Source organism: Schistocerca piceifrons, chromosome 7 (assembly GCF_021461385.2).
Source record: "Schistocerca piceifrons isolate TAMUIC-IGC-003096 chromosome 7, iqSchPice1.1, whole genome shotgun sequence".
Lineage (NCBI taxonomy): Eukaryota > Metazoa > Arthropoda > Insecta > Orthoptera > Acrididae > Schistocerca > Schistocerca piceifrons.
In genome coordinates, this window is record NC_060144.1 from 58,643,475 (window position 1) to 58,662,659 (window position 19,185).

The 19,185-nt window shown below is 39.9% G+C and overlaps 1 protein-coding gene across 1 annotated transcript in view; it reads right to left on the reverse strand.

Annotated features, from left to right (window-relative positions):
* LOC124709129 (Bloom syndrome protein homolog) overlaps nucleotides 1–19,185 on the reverse strand; it is a 189,955-nt gene that overhangs the window by 53,705 nt on the left and 117,065 nt on the right. Inside the window, exon 17 of the mRNA XM_047240790.1 lies at nucleotides 5,706–5,901. Coding sequence (XP_047096746.1) covers nucleotides 5,706–5,901 — 196 coding nt within the window. The remainder of the gene's footprint in view (nucleotides 1–5,705; nucleotides 5,902–19,185) is intronic.

Sequence of the window (19,185 nt, forward strand, 5' to 3'; positions counted from 1 at the left end):
AAAATACTAAAACTGAATGCAATGGATCTAGAAAATAAATGAGGATATCAAATCATGCATCCCAACATCACAAGATCGATGCAGCGTTGCATGATGCTGCGCAAACTCAGGTTTTTAATTACTGAGATTTAGTGTTATAAGCAATGCTACTGGTAAATCAAAACTGCTATAATCATAAACAATATGTCATACTATAGCTGAACTGCACAGTGAACGAATAATGACACACACTGGCTGCAACTTGAATGGATCCAGAGAAACACTTTGGTTAAAACTGCTTAATAAAATTAACTGCAATAATTACATGAATCATGACATCAGTAAATGTCACCCTGTAACCTTACTCTTTTCATAAATGTATTTCTGTTTAGGTATGTAAGCTATTTCTGCATCAAATTCAGCATTATGTAATCTGAGACATGCCTCCCATTAAATCAACCATAATTCAAATATGGTGAGTGCTACGTAAAAATCAAGAGCACCATGTAAATGAGTAGTAAGTTATGCTCTGATTTGATATACCATATTTGTGCCTATAAAAACATATTATTTCAACAGTTGTGCACAATGGCACATCATGTTTTTATTAATATTTAGCATCACATGCATGCGAGAATGTTTCAAAAGTTTGGAACATGACCAGCATGGGGAACTGCTCCTTTCAATACATTTACTATTAACAAAAACAATGCAATTTAAGTTATGGCCATTTCAGCACAATATTGTGAGAAGATGTTGTTTGTTGTTGTGGTCTTCAGTCCTGAGACTGGTTTGATGCAAGATGTGAACATAAATAGCAAGGGTGCCCATATGGTAGTCTGTAGGTGGAGTGCAGGTGGGGGGCTAGACCTGGGGTTTGAGGTATTTTTAATATTTTGTAAGAAGAACAGTGACTTGTAAGTGGCCATAAATAAAGCTACTGTTCCAACCCTGTCAAAAACCTGTCCAGTACCAACATTTAAATCACTTCCTTGAAAGAAAAACACCTGAGTTCACTATATTTTTTTCCTTTCCCTGAGAGCTGCGGAAGAGGGCGGGTGGGGGGTGGAGGGGTGAAAGGAGAGAGGGGGGGATGTTCACCACCGCCACCATCACCACCACCCCCTTGCCCCAAGTATGGTTGCCCTTTACGAATAGTGTGGTATGGATTCCTAATGTTTGAAACAGGAGCTGTGCCTCCTGGACTATTCATGTGGTCTTGTATCATGGGCTGGTGTGGTGTGGTGAATCTGTTTAGCTTTTGGCAGGAGTGGAACTTATATTTTCGTGGCAAGCCAGCCACATAGTTCCAACACTTGAAAGTTTTATAAGTAGTAGAATCTGAGCAACTCACTGGGCTTTAATACTTTTTCATGTTGCTTTCAAGTGCTGTAAGTTTTCACAACTGGAACACTAACTTTGCAAGAGTCATATTTTGTGATGTACTTTTGCAGTGAATGAAGCAGTATCACTGACAAACTTGAGTATTAATGAATAGTCAGGACATGGATCTTGGTTCTGCTTTCATGACAGCTTATTTACTTTGGGAATCAGCCAACGATTATTCACTATTCGTGCAATCAATTTATGAACTTTTATGTGAATACCCATATGCGTTTAATTACTGGATGTAAGGACATCATATTTTTCGTGTTTTGACTGAACAATATATGGTACTCAAACTTAACTTTGTGACTGTATTGACTAAATTTTTGTTTGTTTCTGTTAGGTTACCATTATTTTATTTAGCATAGTTACTTGTTTATTAATAGTTTGGACAAGAAGAGAATAGAAGCTTTCGAAATGTGGTGCTACAGAAGAATGCTGAAGATTAGATGCGTAGATCACATAACTAATGAGGAAGTATTGAATAAGATTGGGGAGAAGAGAAGTTTGTGGCACAACTTGACCAGAAGAAGGGATCGGTTGGTAGGACATGTTCTGAGGCATCAAGGGATCACCAATTTAGTATTGGAGGGCAGCGTGGAGGGTAAAAATCGTAGAGGGAGACCAAGAGATGAATACACTAAGCAGATTCAGAAGGATGTAGGTTGCAGTAGGTACTGGGAGATGAAAAAGCTTGTACAGGATAGAGTAGCATGGAGAGCTGCATCAAACCAGTCTCAGGACTGAAGACCACAACAACAACAACTTGTTTATTCACTCATTCTTTTCTTTGTAATGTTGTTGTCGTGTGACACTTAAATCAATACTCGATGTTAACAAATTTCTCTTCTTCAGAAATGCTTTCCTTGCCATTGACAGTCTACATTTTATATCCTCTCTACTTCGACCACCATCAGTTATTTTGCTCTCCACATAGCAAAACTCCTTTACTACGTTAAGTGTCTCATTTCCTAATCTAATTCCCTCAGCATCACCCGACTTAATTCGACTACATTCCATTATTCTCGTTTTGCTTTTGTTGATGTTCATCTTATACCCTCCTTTCAAGACACTGTCCATTCCGTTCAACTGCTCTTCCAAGTCCTTTGCTGTCTCTGACAGAATTACAATGTCATCAGCAAACCTCAAAGTTTTTATTTCTTCTCCATGGATTTTAATACCTACTCCGAACTTTTCTTTTGTTTCCTTTACTGCTTGCTCAATATACAGATTGAATAGCATTGGGGATAGGCTACAACCCTGCCTCACTTCCTTCCCAACCACTGCTTCCCTTTCATGCTCCTCGACTCTTATAACTGCCATCTGATTTCTGCACAAATTGTAAATAGCCTTTCGCTCCCTGTATTTTACCCCTGCCACCTTCAGAATTTGAAAGAGTATTCCAGTCAACATTGTCAAAAGCTTTCTCTAAGTCTACAAATGCTAGAAATGTAGGTTTGCCTTTCCTTAATCTTTCTTCTAAGATAAGTCGTAGGGGCACTATTGCCTCACGTGTTCCAACATTTCTACGGAATCCAAAGTTATCTTCACCGAGGTTGGCTTCTACCTGTCTGCAAAGAATTCACGTGAGTATTTTGCAACTGATAGTTCGGTAATTTTCACATCTGTCAACACCTGCTTTCTTTGGGATTGGAATTATTATATTCTTCTTAAAGTCTGAGGGAATTTCGCCCGTCTCATACATCTTGCTCACCATATGGTAGAGTTTTGTCAGGACTGGCTCTCCCAAGGCTGTCAGTAGGTCTATTGGAATATTGTCTACTCCTGGGGCCTTGTTTCGACTTAGGTCTTTCAGTGCTCTGTCAAACTCTTCACGCAGTATCATATCTCCCATTTCATCTTCATCTACCTCCTCTTCCATTTCCATAATATTGTCCTTAAGAACATCGCCCCTGTATAGACGCTCTATATACTCCTTCCACCTTTCTGCTTTCCCTTCTTTGCTTAGAACTGGGTTTCCATCTGAGCTCTTGATATTCATGCAGGTGGTTCTCTTTTCTCCAAAGGTCTCTCTAATTGTCCTGTAGGCAGTATCTATCTTACCCTTCGTGAGATAAGCCTCTACATCCTTACATTTGTCCTCTAGCCATCCCTGCTTAGCCATTTTGCACTTCCTGTCGATCTCATTTTTGAGACGTTTGTATTCCTTTTTGCCTGTTTCACTTACTAAATTTTTGTATTTTCTCCTTTCATCAATTAAATTCAGTATCTCTTCTGTTACCCAAGGATTTCTACTAGCCCTCGTCTTTTTACCTACTTGATCCTCTGCTGCCTTCACTATTTCATTCCTCAAAGCTACCCATTCTTCTTCTACTGTATTTCTTTCCCCCATTCCTGCCATTTGTTCCCTTATGCTCTCCCTGAAACTCTGTACAACCTCTGGTCCTTTCAGTTTATGCAGGTCCCATCTCCTGAAATTCCCACCTTTCTTTGTAATATATTTCAAAATTCATGCATGTAGTTGGTGCTTGCCTGACCATATCTATTGTAAACAGCTGGAGCTTCTATAAGCATTTACCCAAAGTCGAGAGCATTGATGGTTCGTGTGGTGTCACTGCCAGACACCACACGTGTTAGGTGGTAGCCTTTAAATCGGCCGCGGTCCGTTAGTATACGTCGGACCCGCGTGTCGCACTGTCAGTGATTGCAGACCGAGCGCCACCACACGGCAGGTCTAGAGAGACTTACTAGCACTCGCCCCAGTTGTACAGCCGACGTTAATAGCAATGGTTCACTGACAAATACGCTCTCATTTGCCGAGACGATAGTTAGCATAGCCTTCAGCTACGTCATTTGCTACGACCTAGCAAGACGCCATAGCATTTGATATTGAGATTATAAAACATATATAAACAAGAGCAATGTACACCAATTATGGATTAAAGTTAAGTATTACATCAACTATGTACTTTATTTGCTACTATTAATTCCCTTAACTGTTCCAGACCTCACTCCAGTTTGCGTGAGCTTAAAAGCGTGCATTTCGGCCTCCTCTAGCAACACGGTGTTGGCTCTTCTGCCAACACTTCAGTTCGGACGTAGAATATTCTCTCAATAAGAGTATCAGCCTGTTTCTTTGTAATATATTTCAAAATTCATGCATGTAGATGGTGCTTGCCTGACCATATCTATTGTAAACAGCTGGACCTTCTATAAGCATTTACCCCGAGTCGAGAGCATTGATGGTTCGGACGTAGAATATTCTCTCAATAAGAGTATCAGCCTGTAATTTCTTGCAAAAATTGGAAGGACTTGTGTCCTTGCTATGGTAAACAACTGCCAGAAGAAGAGGCAGTTCCATTGCATAAGTGATACAGAATCCCCCAACAAATTTAGTGGCTATCGACTGGCTTTGATTGTTAACTGTCCACTCAATTATTTGTCATGTTGTCACTCATATGACGATATTACATTATCTAATTTCAGGAAACAGGATTTAGAATCCATGCCTTATTTTGTCATCCTGAAATTCAATACATGTGTGGTCAATCTATGACACTGCTGAAGATTTTGAACAGTTATGTTAACTGATAGCCATAACTCCCTAGGTTTTATGGCTAATTATTTAGACAAAGTCGATTTCAAACTTACAGAACACATCTTTCACAAGTCTATTTTTCTTTTTAAACCCAATCTGGGTGTTTTGAGATTTTTTGGTTACCTGCAAAGCAGATCCACTTCCTATTACTGTTATTGAACCACACTGGAGTCTTTCTAACATTGGCTATTTATATGTAAGCTACTTATGTGTCATGTATCCTACAATATGTTTGAATTTGAACTACAGGTCCTCCACATTTAATTCCTATTGGGTAAATGATGACTGATGTCCTTCACATGTAGTAGGCACAATGTTAACTTTCCTTACATCTACCTTTACGCTTTTTCCTTTCTTATCTATGATACTATTCTGCACAAGATCAAACAACAAATATTATTAGACACTAGGGAGCCAGAAACTGAAATAATTTGTGCAGGAAATCATTTTGATTTGGGCACAACAGTCTTCCAATTTTTCTTGGTTTCTTCCCAGTTCTTTTCTTTTTCTAGAAGAAATTTCTAGTGTTATAAAAGCAGGAGCCACGATTGTTGTGTGTAAGTGTTTGTGGTGATTTCATGACAATTTCCATTTAATGTAGCACACAAAAATTTTGTTTCTTATTATTTACATCACTCGTATCTGTAAAGTTAGTTTTTTTATTTATATTTGTTTAACTGAAAATTATTAAAAATAAAAAGATACAACAACTGAGAAAAACACAACAACAAAAAAAAGGTAATAATATGAGAGTGGCAGTTTCATCCAAAAATTTACTTACAGTCTATCATTTTGGCTATTCTATTTTTGTCTGCAAACGAATAGAATAGTATACATTCTGAGAGCTCGCCATCACGACCCGCTCTTCCTGACTCCTGGTAGTAACCCTCTATAGATTTAGGCAATGAGTAATGGACAACAAATCTCACATCAGGTTTATCAATGCCCATTCCAAAAGCAATAGTGGCACATATGACCTGGAAAGTGTACCATAAGCACATTCAATACATGATTTTTTATTAAAATTTGATTTCTTCACAATATACATGAACAGTTCTCAGATATTAGTAAGCAAAATATGCATGTTGTGTGACGTGTTCAGCATTTCAAAAAGTACTAATTGTGTGTGTTTGGGTGTGTGTTTTACAAACATTCTCAAGAGATAATTTTTTGTCAACTGTCAGTAATAATAACTGTTGCACATGTTGTCCCTACATACACTCCTGGAAATGGTAAAAAGAACACATTGACACCGGTGTGTCAGACCCACCATACTTGCTCCGGACACTGCGAGAGGGCTGTACAAGCAATGATCACACGCACGGCACAGCGGACACACCAGGAACCGCGGTGTTGGCCGTCGAATGGCGCTAGCTGCGCAGCATTTGTGCACCGCCGCCGTCAGTGTCAGCCAGTTTACCGTGGCATACGGAGCTCCATCGCAGTCTTTAACACTGGTAGCATGCCGCGACAGCGTGGACGTGAACCGTATGTGCAGTTGACGGACTTTGAGCGAGGGCGTATAGTGGGCATGCGGGAGGCCGGGTGGACGTACCGCCGAATTGCTCAACACGTGGGGCGTGAGGTCTCCACAGTACATCGATGTTGTCGCCAGTGGTCGGCGGAAGGTCCACGTGCCCGTCGACCTGGGACCGGACCGCAGCGACGCACGGATGCACGCCAAGACCGTAGGATCCTACGCAGTGCCGTAGGGGACCGCACCGCCACTTCCCAGCAAATTAGGGACACTGTTGCTCCTGGGGTATCGGCGAGGACCATTCGCAACCGTCTCCATGAAGCTGGGCTACGGTCCCGCACACCGTTAGGCCGTCTTCCGCTCACGCCCCAACATCGTGCAGCCCGCCCCCAGTGGTGTCGCGACAGGTGTGAATGGAGGGACGAATGGAGACGTGTCGTCTTCAGTGATGAGAGTCGCTTCTGCCTTGGTGCCAATGATGGTCGTATGCGTGTTCGGCTCCGTGCAGGTGAGCGCCACAATCAGGACTGCATACGACCGAGGCACACAGGGCCAACACCTGGCATCATGGTGTGGGGAGCGATCTCCTACACTGGCCGTACACCACTGGTGATCGTCGAGGGGACACTGAATAGTGCACGGTACATCCAAACCGTCATCGAACCCATCGTTCTACCATTCCTAGACCGGCAAGGGAACTTGCTGTTCCAACAGGACAATGCACGTCCGCATGTATCCCGTGCCACCCAACGTGCTCTAGAAGGTGTAAGTCAACTACCCTGGCCAGCAAGATCTCCGGATCTGTCCCCCATTGAGCATGTTTGGGACTGGATGAAGCGTCGTCTCACGCGGTCTGCACGTCCAGCACGAACGCTGGTCCAGCTGAGGTGCCAGGTGGAAATGGCATGGCAAGCCGTTCCACAGGACTACATCCAGCATCTCTACGAACGTCTCCATGGGAGAATAGCAGCCTGCATTGCTGCGAAAGGTGGATATACACTGTACTAGTGCCGACATTGTGCATGCTCTGTTGCCTGTGGTTCTGTCAGTGTGATCATGTGATGTATCTGACCCCAGGAATGTGTCAATAAAGTTTCCCCTTCCTGGGACAATGAATTCACGGTGTTCTTATTTCAATTTCCAGGAGTGTATATGGTATTCCACATTCTGGCAGAATGTACATTTAAATCTGCATACATACATAAAAGGCACATGGCACAGGCTACTTTGAACCATTACTAGTTATTCCCTTTCTGTTCCAACACAAACACAAGAGAAAAACAACTGTCCATATGGCTGAGTACCAGCCTTAATTTCTATTATCTTATCTTCACGGTCCTTAGACAAAATGTACATGGGGGCAGTAACGATCATTCAACCGCTCACTTCAAATGCCGGTTCTCTAAATTTTCTCAATAGCGTTTCATGAAAACAGAGTAATCTTCCCTCCAAGAAGTCACATTTGAGTTTACAAAGCATCTCAATAATAAAACTAACAGTAACAAATCTGAACTGCCTCAATGATTTCCTTTAATTTGACCTGGAGGGATTCCAAACACACAAGCTGTACTTAAAATGGGTTGCCCTAGCATTCTGTACATGGTCTCCTTTATAGATGAGCCATGTTCTCCTAAAGTTCTCCCAATAAACTGAAGCAGACCATTGTCCTTTAGTGCTCCTTCCATTTAATATTGATTTACAATGTTACATCTAGATATTAACTTGACCTAACTGTGTTAAGCCACACACTATTAATGCTGTATTCGACCATTACAGGATTTTTTTCTTACTTGTCTGCATTAACTTGTATTTTCTCACATTTTGAACAAGTACTCATTCATCACACCAACTAGAAATCCTGTCTAAGTCATCTGAAATCCTGTCCAAGTCATCTTTCATCTCCGTACAGTCACAAAATAATGCCACCTTCCAATACACTCTAGCATCATCAGCAAAGAGCCACAGACTGCTGCTTACACTGTCAGTCAGATCGTTTTCCAACAGCCTTACATTTAATCAAAGAATCAATAGCACTCTGGCAATTATCAAGCGATGTTCAAGTTTTTTCTGTGTCTAGTATTTGCTTTCAAGTGCAACTCAATCCACAACCCATATTGCAATCATGTGGCACAGCCACTTTCACACAACCAAACATCATAATTTGTACTTGTCAACTTTTATTTTTTCTGTCTTCTAACAACAATTTATTATTAAATGCTAACTGACATATTGTACAAGTATTAAAAAGAATAACAATTTGCAACAAAGTGATTAGACGTGGAGAACAAGGGCAGGAAGGGCAAGGATAGGGGCAGGAAATATACTATGAATCATCCCAGCATTCACAATAACTGATTTTGTGAAGCTATGGAAAATGTAAGGCTGTATGCCTGGATGGGGACTTGAATGATACTCCTGCCAAACAGTGGCTAAACCCTGTACCACGTCACTCAGCTTCTATGTGCTAACACTTGAAATATCACTCAGTGTCAGTGGACCTAATTTATCTGAAAATATTTTAAACAGAACTGGAGAGGCAATAGTACAACTACCTTATGTCCATGAATGCATACAAAAGACTTACACCAAATTTGATCTACATTGTTTATGGGAGTGAATATGTTCTTAGTGACCACTAAAATCAGCCAAGTTGAGAATTACTTGAAGAGAGAAAACTTTATTTATGCCAAGACACATTTCAGGCATTCACCCATCTTCAGATGGCATAATATATCATTTTTATCTCCTAAATTTGGAATGCAGCAGCTGTCTGTGGTTCTCTAACTTGTGGCACCTATCTCTGCTTTTATACGTTTTGCATCTGCACAGGTATGATAACAATGCCAAACTGTCCTGTCAGCACAAATATAACTATTCAAGCTGGTGGTGGCTCTACTATGGAAACTGGGGAGTGGGACCCTGCAAGAGGAAAACAAACTCAAAGCACAAGTCAATCTAAAGGGAAGCAGAGTGTCCAAACGCTGCATAGAGACACAGACAGAGAAAAGTACAACATGTGGGCCACATGAATGACTGCACAACATGATGTAAAGGCCAAGCCTGAGTTGGTCAATGTCAGTTTAAGAACTGACAGGTCCAGCCTATCACCACCAGCAAGTAAACACCTTGGTCAGGAGTTCTCTCCATACAACACTTCATGCGTACCATCATGACAACTTCCTGCCCTACTGTGCTGCAAAACCTAAGGTAGATCATCAACATTCATATCGACACGTGTAGATGGGAAAACTAAAATAAGTATAACACAAACACTTTTAAGTTTGCTGATGTGCTGAATGCAGCACACCATTCACTATGTTGGCCACATGGTTAACACCATATTGCATTCAGTACATCAGTGAACCTAACAGAGTTTGTGCTATGCCTCTAAAGGCAGGAAAAGGTGTCACAAGTTACAGAACAAGAGGCAGCTGTAGAGTTCCAAATTCAAAAGATACGAAAGATACATCCACAAAATATAAATGTGTCAGCCCAAATGAAGATGAGCTGAAGCTCAAAATAAGCAAAGCTACACAAAAGCTGGGTGGTTGCTGTATTTCTTCAAGCAATTCATTCCATTGCTACAGAGTTCTACCACCATTAACAAGTTGAGGATCTGTCAATTACAGCTCCCTCATTTACCAGGGGTGTTGGTACATAAATAGGAATCCAACACATTTTCCACACTCTTCACACAGAGGTTAAGTTTCCCTCTAGAATGACACTAAGTCTAGTAAAATGAGTCATGTTGTTCAGACATATGAGATGTGTGAAAAAAGTAATGATACTGACTATCTCCCAAAGTTTTTATTTTTTTCAATCAACGATACTGTCCCCTTCAAAATAGTTTCCTTCAGCAGCTAAACGACAGAGTTGTTGTTCCCATAGTAGCGCTGAATGGTCTCAGCCGGTATGGCCTTAACATGTTGGTCACATTCTTTTGAAATGTCTCCAGAGTCCAAAAATTACATCCTTTTAAGACTTTTTCGGTTTTGGGAAAAGGAAAAAAGTTGAAAGGACTCAGGCCAGGCGAATGCAGGGGGGAAGAGGTGTTTTGGAACAACAGTACTTCCTTTCGAGGTCAAAAAAATTTCATGATGGGAGTGGCTATGTGACATGTGTAATTGTCAGAATGCAGCATCCACTTGTCTGCAATGTCCTGTCTCATTTAATTCACCCTTTTCCTGAGCCTTTCAAGGACCTCTTTGTTAAGCCTTCAGTTGATAGTTCATACCGAAAGCACAAATTCTTTATACACGACACCCCTACTGTCAAAAAAGCAAATCATGGTTGTTTTGATCTTTGATTTGCTCGTTTGAGGTTTTTTCAATCAAGGAGATGTCTCAATGTGCACCTCCTCACTGTACCGCTTCACCTCAGGATCGTACTCAAAAATCCACAATTCATCACCTGTGATCACACAGCTGAACCATTTGTGGTCATTTGCCATCCTCTCAAGAAGATCAATGCACACTTTTCTTCGACAGTCCTCTGAGGTTTTTTGGCATCATTTTGGCACAATCTTTCCTCAAGTGCAAAACTTCAGTCAAAATTTGATGTATGGTGAAAGTATTTAACAAGTCACTCATAATCCTTATTGTTAAACATAAGGTTGATATCACAAGAGCATGCTCACATTTGATTTTTTCATTGGTTTTTGAAGTTGAAGGTCTCCCTTAGCAAGTTTCATCTACAATGTGTTCTTGTCGTTCCCAAAATTATTTGCACCAGCAAAAAACTTGTTCTCTTAGTAAGGAATGTTCCCCATAGGCCTGTTTCAACTTTTTAAATGTCACACTCATGGTTTCCCCAAGTTACCACAAAACTTGATGCTCTAAATTCTACTGTTCCATTTTCGTAACACAACAAAAACACTTCATCAATGGCACTCTCAAAAATCATGTGATGGCTGTGCAGAGCTGAAACTGGGACTGAGCATCCAGAATGGGTGAACACACCGGTCTACACAAGTACAACACAAAAGTATTGCCAGATTGCTTGCAGTGTTGTCAGTCTCATTACTTTGCTCACACACCTCGTATGTGCTCAACCTGTGCCCGAACATGATTTTAACAGTGTCTGTTTACATTCATTAAATAGACTAATAGAGAGGAAGCAGCTGCTGTAATAACAGCCCCATATGTAAAACAAAATTAGAAGCTAAGAAGATGTGGATATTCGAATGATCCACAATAACAAAGATTTGTTGAACCATACTGAATTCTATAACAATATATACCCATTTGACAACCTTTCTCCAAAATATGTAAGTGCTGCATCTTCCACTAATGAAACAAGCATATCATCAGGTCCGGACACTCGGACACTTGAGGGAGAGAGAGAGAGAGAGAGAGAGAGAGAGAGAGAGAGAGAGAGACCAATTAACCACAAAAAATTATAACGTGGCAGTCATAAATTGATCATGAACTTATTACCTGATTTTTTATTTCTTCAGCACAGTAGCACCATTAGACAAAGTCCTCTTCATACCATGAAAGCAATAAGCAAAACTCCCCCTGGTTGCAATTCACGTTCATTTGAAACTATCTGAGAGAAGGAAGTGAGGAAATTTATGGTTTAATTCTGCATTACTTCTGAGGTTAATAGAGATGAATCTTTGCAACATATTTCTGTCTGTTATAAGCTCAAAGGTTGTGTGTTAATGGCTACATCTTTAATGATGTCAGCCTGCTGAAGGGAGCCAAATGTGGAACAGGGTTAATGATGTCAGCCTGCTGAAGGGAGCCAAATGTGGAACAGGGTGTATACGCGGACAAGGAAAAAAATTCCCGGATTTTTCCTGGATTTCCCGGTTAAAAATACACTTTCTCCCGGATGAAACACACTTTTTCTGTGTTATAAAGTGACAGTATATTTTCCCTCAGAACTGTAAAACATATCAATCCTTTGATGGTTATGTTTTTATACACAGACGTAGAATTTCCAGGCACTTTAAAAAACGAAACTCAAGGAAGAAGACCCCTTTTGGAAAGATCTTTGATGTGCAGCAACACGTATGCTACATATTTTTGTATTACGAAAGTATAAATTCGAATTCCACCAAACACCGCATGTTACTTTCTGAACCATTGCAATCGAGATTGCGATGCCTTTTGTAAAGCCAGTCATAGCTCATGTCACGTGATCCTGCCAGCCAACGACAGCGGTTATTCAGACCAGTCATCTAACAGCAAATCACTGATAAGTAGCACGGATGCACAAACAGGAAAAGTTAATGTTTTAAATTAATATACATAGTGTTGCTACAAGAAAAGCAAAGCTTTCACATATAATATTGGTCTCTAAGGTTAATAAGCTGCAAGAGAAGCTAAGCTTTCACATATAATGTTGATCTTTTTTGCACGTGTTACACTTTAAGATATATCACACAAATGTGCCAGTAAAATTTTTAGCCAAGTCCAGTGACTTGTCCTCAAAGTTTTCCACAAATAAATTAGCTACTGCAGAGGAGAGAGAGCTTCCCGTAGCTCTACATCAATTTGCTCATAATAACAACATGAATGTCTGATCTTCTGGGCTCGAAATGGCTCGTCATCAAACGCTCTGTGATTTAAGAAATTCATCGTACATTCTCGCACAAAGTTCCACTTGCGGGAAAGGAAATTTACTTTAAAAGTAACAATTTTCAAACCACCATTCACAATATTTTCCTGCAACCCATTAGAAATAGGTTCGTTTCAGTAGTTGTCAGAGAGCGCCAGATAACAGGCACCACCACACTTTGGCAGCTACTAGGACGCAGGAAGCTCGCATGTTCGTTAGTGTAAAACTTTAAAGATCTTACATTATGTCATAAAATAAAAAAGACATCAGAGGATACTCCAAGAGCATCAGAATTTCACGAACCATACTAAAATGGCACATTTAAAGTGTATACTTAAAGAGCACATTCGTATATCCAAATTCCCAATGACGTAGTCCTTGGGCTGATATTAAGCTTTTCAGTGTGGGTTTTGGGATGTAAATTTTCTTGGAGTACCAGTACTGCATTAACTCATTTTTGATTCTTTATTATGGCATAATGCCATATGTGCTAGAAGATGAAAATGTGCACTTGAAATGCAGCGAGCAGTTGAAATTAGCCAATAGTGTGGAACTAAACACTTGGTTTCAAACACATTGACTGCCTCAGCATAAAAGGTTAATAAAAACCAAATTTCTTTAGCAAACTGACAAAAATATCTTAATTCTTCTACAAGGCGATTAATGCATGACTGTCAGAAAAGTGGGAATAAAATAAAATCTGAAACTAATAACATATATTAGCCTTCCATAATTATGTGAATTTATTTTAATTCACTTGATAGCTCCCGGCCACAGAAATCCGTTTTGTTTTCATTTGATGTGAGAACAGTAAACAAAGAGAAAACAGCAAAATCACTAAATGTAAACACAGGTCACGTGGAGACTACTCACTTCCCCACTATAACTCGGACTGCTCTGCGCATCAGATGTGGATCTATGATATTTCCATAATATTTCCGAACCAGGGCAATACTAAGATAGTGGCGCCCCCCCCCCCCCTCGAGCGTTTGAGATACGATGTCAAAAATGATGTTAAAAAATCGAATTTTCAAAAATATGTTCCTTTTGTAGTGCTCATCTTTCTGAAAAGCCTGATACATAAAACATATACATTCAAAGAAATGTAAGACATGTTATTTGGTCTTAAGTGTACCAGAGTGCAGTGCCACCCCTCTTCACACAGCATTCTTCTATCACACGTCACTGTATTTTGCTCCGTGGAATTGAAATGTGTATATTTTGTACTGGATGACATCAAACTATATTCAGGACAGTGGAAATTAAAATGTCCTGTGGTGCCTCTCCTGCTCCCAGTTGCCCGGTTTGACGCCCTGCCCCTATTTTGAAAAAACACTTCGCATTTGATACTGGATGTGATTATTTGTAATCGGGACAACAAGAACTCTTCAGAAAATTTGCACTCTTTACTGCCTGTTACCTAATCACTTTATGTTTTGGGTGACACAAAATTAAATATAGGATAAATAAAACCAGTGAAGATAAGAGACAAACAAGACAGTACACTTTTCTACAATCCTTAGCTCCTAGCAGTATATTCTCTCTAATCTTGCTACAGCTTTACATGGCGTGCTTCCCTTTCTGCAAAAGAATCTATTACCTCATCAAAGTTTGTCAAACTTTTGCTACATAAAAAAATTGAAATATCGTTGTCTAATACTGCGTAAACTGTTAATACAAACAGTACCCAAGACTGGTGTGGTTTCTCGATCTGATTACATCTATTTTGCCACTGTCTGCTAGATAAAACATTGCAGAAATTGTAACACACACCAAATAAACGAGACTGTTTTGGCACAAGTGGTCATTTTTATAACACGACAGAATATAATTCACGAAGACCGACATAAAATGCCTATTAGGCCTACTACAAGCAAAAAGCTTTATGTTAGAAAATAGTTTCACATTTGATTCATACGCTCCAGTTTCTCGAGCATGAGATCGAAAAGTAGTAGTACGAGATTTTTATATATACTTGGAATTGTCATATTCTTCCCTAGTCTGTGTGATGTCCCCGTTTCTTCTTCCTTGTTCTAACAAACAATCTTGTCATGACTAATTCTGGAACTATTCCCACCTTTGTCAAAAATTATTCACCGTTAACTTCACTAACCCCGCCAGAAACACTGGTTTAGTTATCCCAGTTAGGAGTTGTTCTGTTTGTACAAACCATTTTCCGCGCTACTTCCAGAATAGAACTAAAGCAGCTGCTAGACGGGGCTGTACAACTGGCCCTTACTAGTGAAGCGATCTGGCCAAAAATTTTCTGACAAAATTTCATTTTCTTGGATACACCGAGAAGATAATACGTAATCTTTCTTACCTGCTATTCCTGTTAGTTGTTTATTTCTACTCTGGTAGTCTGACTCTCGAGTTCCCTAGTAATTATAACAACACTGATCATTCGCAAACCCAATCAACAACATAATCAGATAGTGATTGGCATTCACTCATTCGGCTTTACTCCGCTCAGCTCGTATAGCTCGGTCCCCTTTAGCCTGCAGGAAAGTTTATTTCTAGATGCAACGAGGATTCCCCTGACAGACATCACGTACACTATGCACACATTCAAAAATCAACTTATGATTCATTCAGAAATCAACTTACAGAGTGTGTTCAAAAACCAACAGGAATGTGTTTCAAAATCATATGAGTAATCCATAGACCAACGTGCGCTGGATGCTAGGCGTTTTGTGAAACAAGTTTTTTTTTTTTCTCCTCAAGAATATGAATTTGCCCCACCCCCCCACCCCCCCACCCCCCCCACCCCCCACCCGCAATTGTCACCTGGGTCAGAGACCTCGGTTTGCCTCCCCCCCCTCCCTCCCTCATAGAACTGGGCCTGCTGTGCATGCGTGAATCTGGCAGCTTGGATGCGGCAGTAAAATTTTTCCCACTTGCATCTAGCTGCTTGCTACGACTGCTTACACAGCAAACAGCCATATTTCTGTAGCCAGAAGAGGGAGAAGGTACAACTTTATATTTTATGTTTTATTTTCATATTTTTTCTTGTTCATGTTTCATTGGCGCAATATTAATCTGCAGTAGCAGGATACAGTAATATCCTTTGTTAGAGTATCGATTCTTACCAGTCAAAATTACAAAAATGTAACTGAAAACTAAAACAACGAAAAATTCCCCATTTTTTCCCGGATCTCCCGGTTGTACCGGGTCGTATACACCCTGTAGAAACATTTGCACTCTCTCTTTCTTTGCCAAGATGCATTTCTACTGTTTAGTTAGCTCTTTCAACTCACCCGAAGAGGTGGCACAGTGGTTGTTGACACTGGACTCCCGCTGATGCTACCAGTTCAAATCTCCTTCCAGCTATTCTGATTCAAGTTCTCCATAGCTTCCCCAAAGTGTTTCAGGCAAATGCCAGGAAGGTTTGTTTGAAAACAAATATAGCTAATGCCCTCCTTCAATTCAAGCTTGTGCTCTGTCTCTCACTGCCTGGTGGTTAATGGGATGTTAAAACCTGATCTTCCTTCCTTATGTTTTAACTCCAATAAAATAATAATAATAATAATAATAATAATAATAATAATAATAACCAAAGAAGAAACAGATATAAGGAACAATTTTAGACTCAAAGTAGAGAAATGGTTGGTTAAACCAGAGACAAAAGCCCAAAGAACTGGAACAAAATGGAATGAGGAAAGAAGAGCTAAACTCTTGCAAACAATGAAAAACTGGTGGGAAAATAAAAAGAACAAGAAGAATGGAAAACGATCCATCTTTACTTACCATCTTCCACTTAGGGAGCTTTGAGAATAATAATAATAATAAACAAGAAAACCAGCAAAGTAATACAAATGAGTTAATGAATTTAAAGAACATCCCCAAACACCCTCTACACTAACAATAAATCTATAAAACCATCGCACCTGTCTGTTTGTCTTTTAAACACACTAATCTCCACAACTAAATTACACATGAAAAACTCCATGTTGGAACACCAAAACATATGGAAAAGACAGACTGCTACTCATTATAAAGGTGATACATTGCGCTGCAGGCAGGCGCAATATTGTGCCTGTTTGCAACTCAATGTATCATTTTTGTGGTGAGTAGCGGTCTATCTTTTCACTATACTGTTAATTTCCAAAAGTAATACATGAATTTTCAAGAGGTTTTTGCGAGTAACTTGCACATAGTTCGGGACACCTTGTACGCTTTAATTCATCAAAATTGGATCACAGGAAAAAAGACACACATACATATTATAAAAATGTATTTGTTATGTATGTATGTACATGTGTTCCACACTCTCTCCAAAATCACTGTGCCAATTTCAGGTAAACCTAGTACTCATCTCACTCAGTCTGGAAAGCATCACTGTGGGGGTAAGAACCACCTACCTATCACAGGGGTGGGGAAGGGGTCATGACATGCAAATACCCAGATGTTATTCGCCCAGTATTTGAGAACAAGAGCACTAGTGACTTAACAACACACTTCACACATAATTTACAAGCTTTACGAAACTTTTTCTCGCCGACACTCGCCACATAATAATGAAAGGATAAAAGTTTTACACTTGTTACATTTTCACTGTTCATTTTCAAATCAAACGTGACATTTTAATTTATTATTTCTTAACTACTGATTGTATTTGCTACATATTTTCCAGATAGTTTTCATATATACCACTGAATGTACTTATAAAATTATATCTATGTACGACACATAGATCAGGATATTTGACATTATAAATACTGTGGTGCATGAAAACTATTGCATCACACATGACATATAAATTTACTATTCTAACCCACTGAACCGATTTTGATGGAATTGGGAAAAAGAGGTAACTTGAACCCCGAGGAAGAACATAGGCTATTTTGGAAAGTGTGTAGTACAAGATACTTATTGATTTGAAGAATATTACGTGAATTAGGGAAAAATATTTACTTTTTGAAAAAGCTATTTACTCTTTGATTTCTGAACTTCATCATATGCTTTTCTTGGTTGATATGTGCAGTGTGATATGATTCAAAATAATGAATACAATGTTTATACAATCTTCAATGTGCTTATTCCCTACTTCCACACTATTTGTTGCATAATGTACATTGTTGTGGAGCTAGATAATTAGCTTTATTGCAACATAAAAACTAAAGTGTAACTCGTACAACTCTGTTAAATAGTACATTCAACAACAGAATCAAACATGCACAAAAACATAGAGAAAACATAAGTCAGTGATTGTGCCAAAGGTAATCATTAAAATACTTATTATTTCTGCAGAGCATTACACTGACCTTCACCATTTTCCCATTAGCGTCAACGATATTTTTTGTTGAATCGGATGTGTCGTCTGGACTGTGTGACAACAGGTTCTACACAGGCTGCTGACTGCACATTAGAAGTTGCCTCCGACATCTGTTGCAGCTGATCTGTATCAGGCGATGGAGCGGCTGCAGTGTTTGCGGAGTCCATGGTGCATGAAGGTGAGTACATACCAATGTAGGGTGTGCAGAAAGCATGTTTGAGCCTGTCAACAGTGCTGGTGGTTGGCGTATCCATCACATCAATCTTGAGTGTCTTGTCTTCCCTACTGATGACACAGCAAGGTCCATCATATGGTGGCTGCAGTGGCTTGCATACTGCATCATGCCATACAAAGACATAATGGCACTCTCATAGTTCATCAAAAACAAATGGGCAATGTGTCTGCCGATCCCATGCAGCAACATGAGTAGTTGCTGAATTTGTATACACATCTTTTGTACGAAATCTGATGGGTCAATGAAGTAATCTCGGATGGCCATAAACAAGTTCTGCAGTCATGGCTTTCAGATCTTCTTATAGCAATGCACAGAGACCCAGGAGGATGATGGGCAATGTCTGTGTCCACTGCTGTGGCTCATGACATCAAAGTGACACTTTCAGTTGCTGGTGCACGCATTCAATTAAACCATTCACTGCTGTGTGGTAAGCTGTAGCTCTAATCGGCTTCATACCCAGTAGCACGGTGAGTGCTTTGAAAAGATATGACACGAATTGTCTTCCCTGGTCTGTTGTAATTTGTAGAGGCACACCGAAATGGGTGCTCCATCCCTGGAAGAACGCATTCGCGACAGTTTCAGGTAATGTCGGGAACACCTTGGGGTACGGTGTAAAACAATTGATGGCTGTAAGGCAGTATGTGTATTCTTCTGGTGGTGGGAGTGGTCCTACAAGTTCTAGGTGGACATTTTCAAATCTATGATTCAAA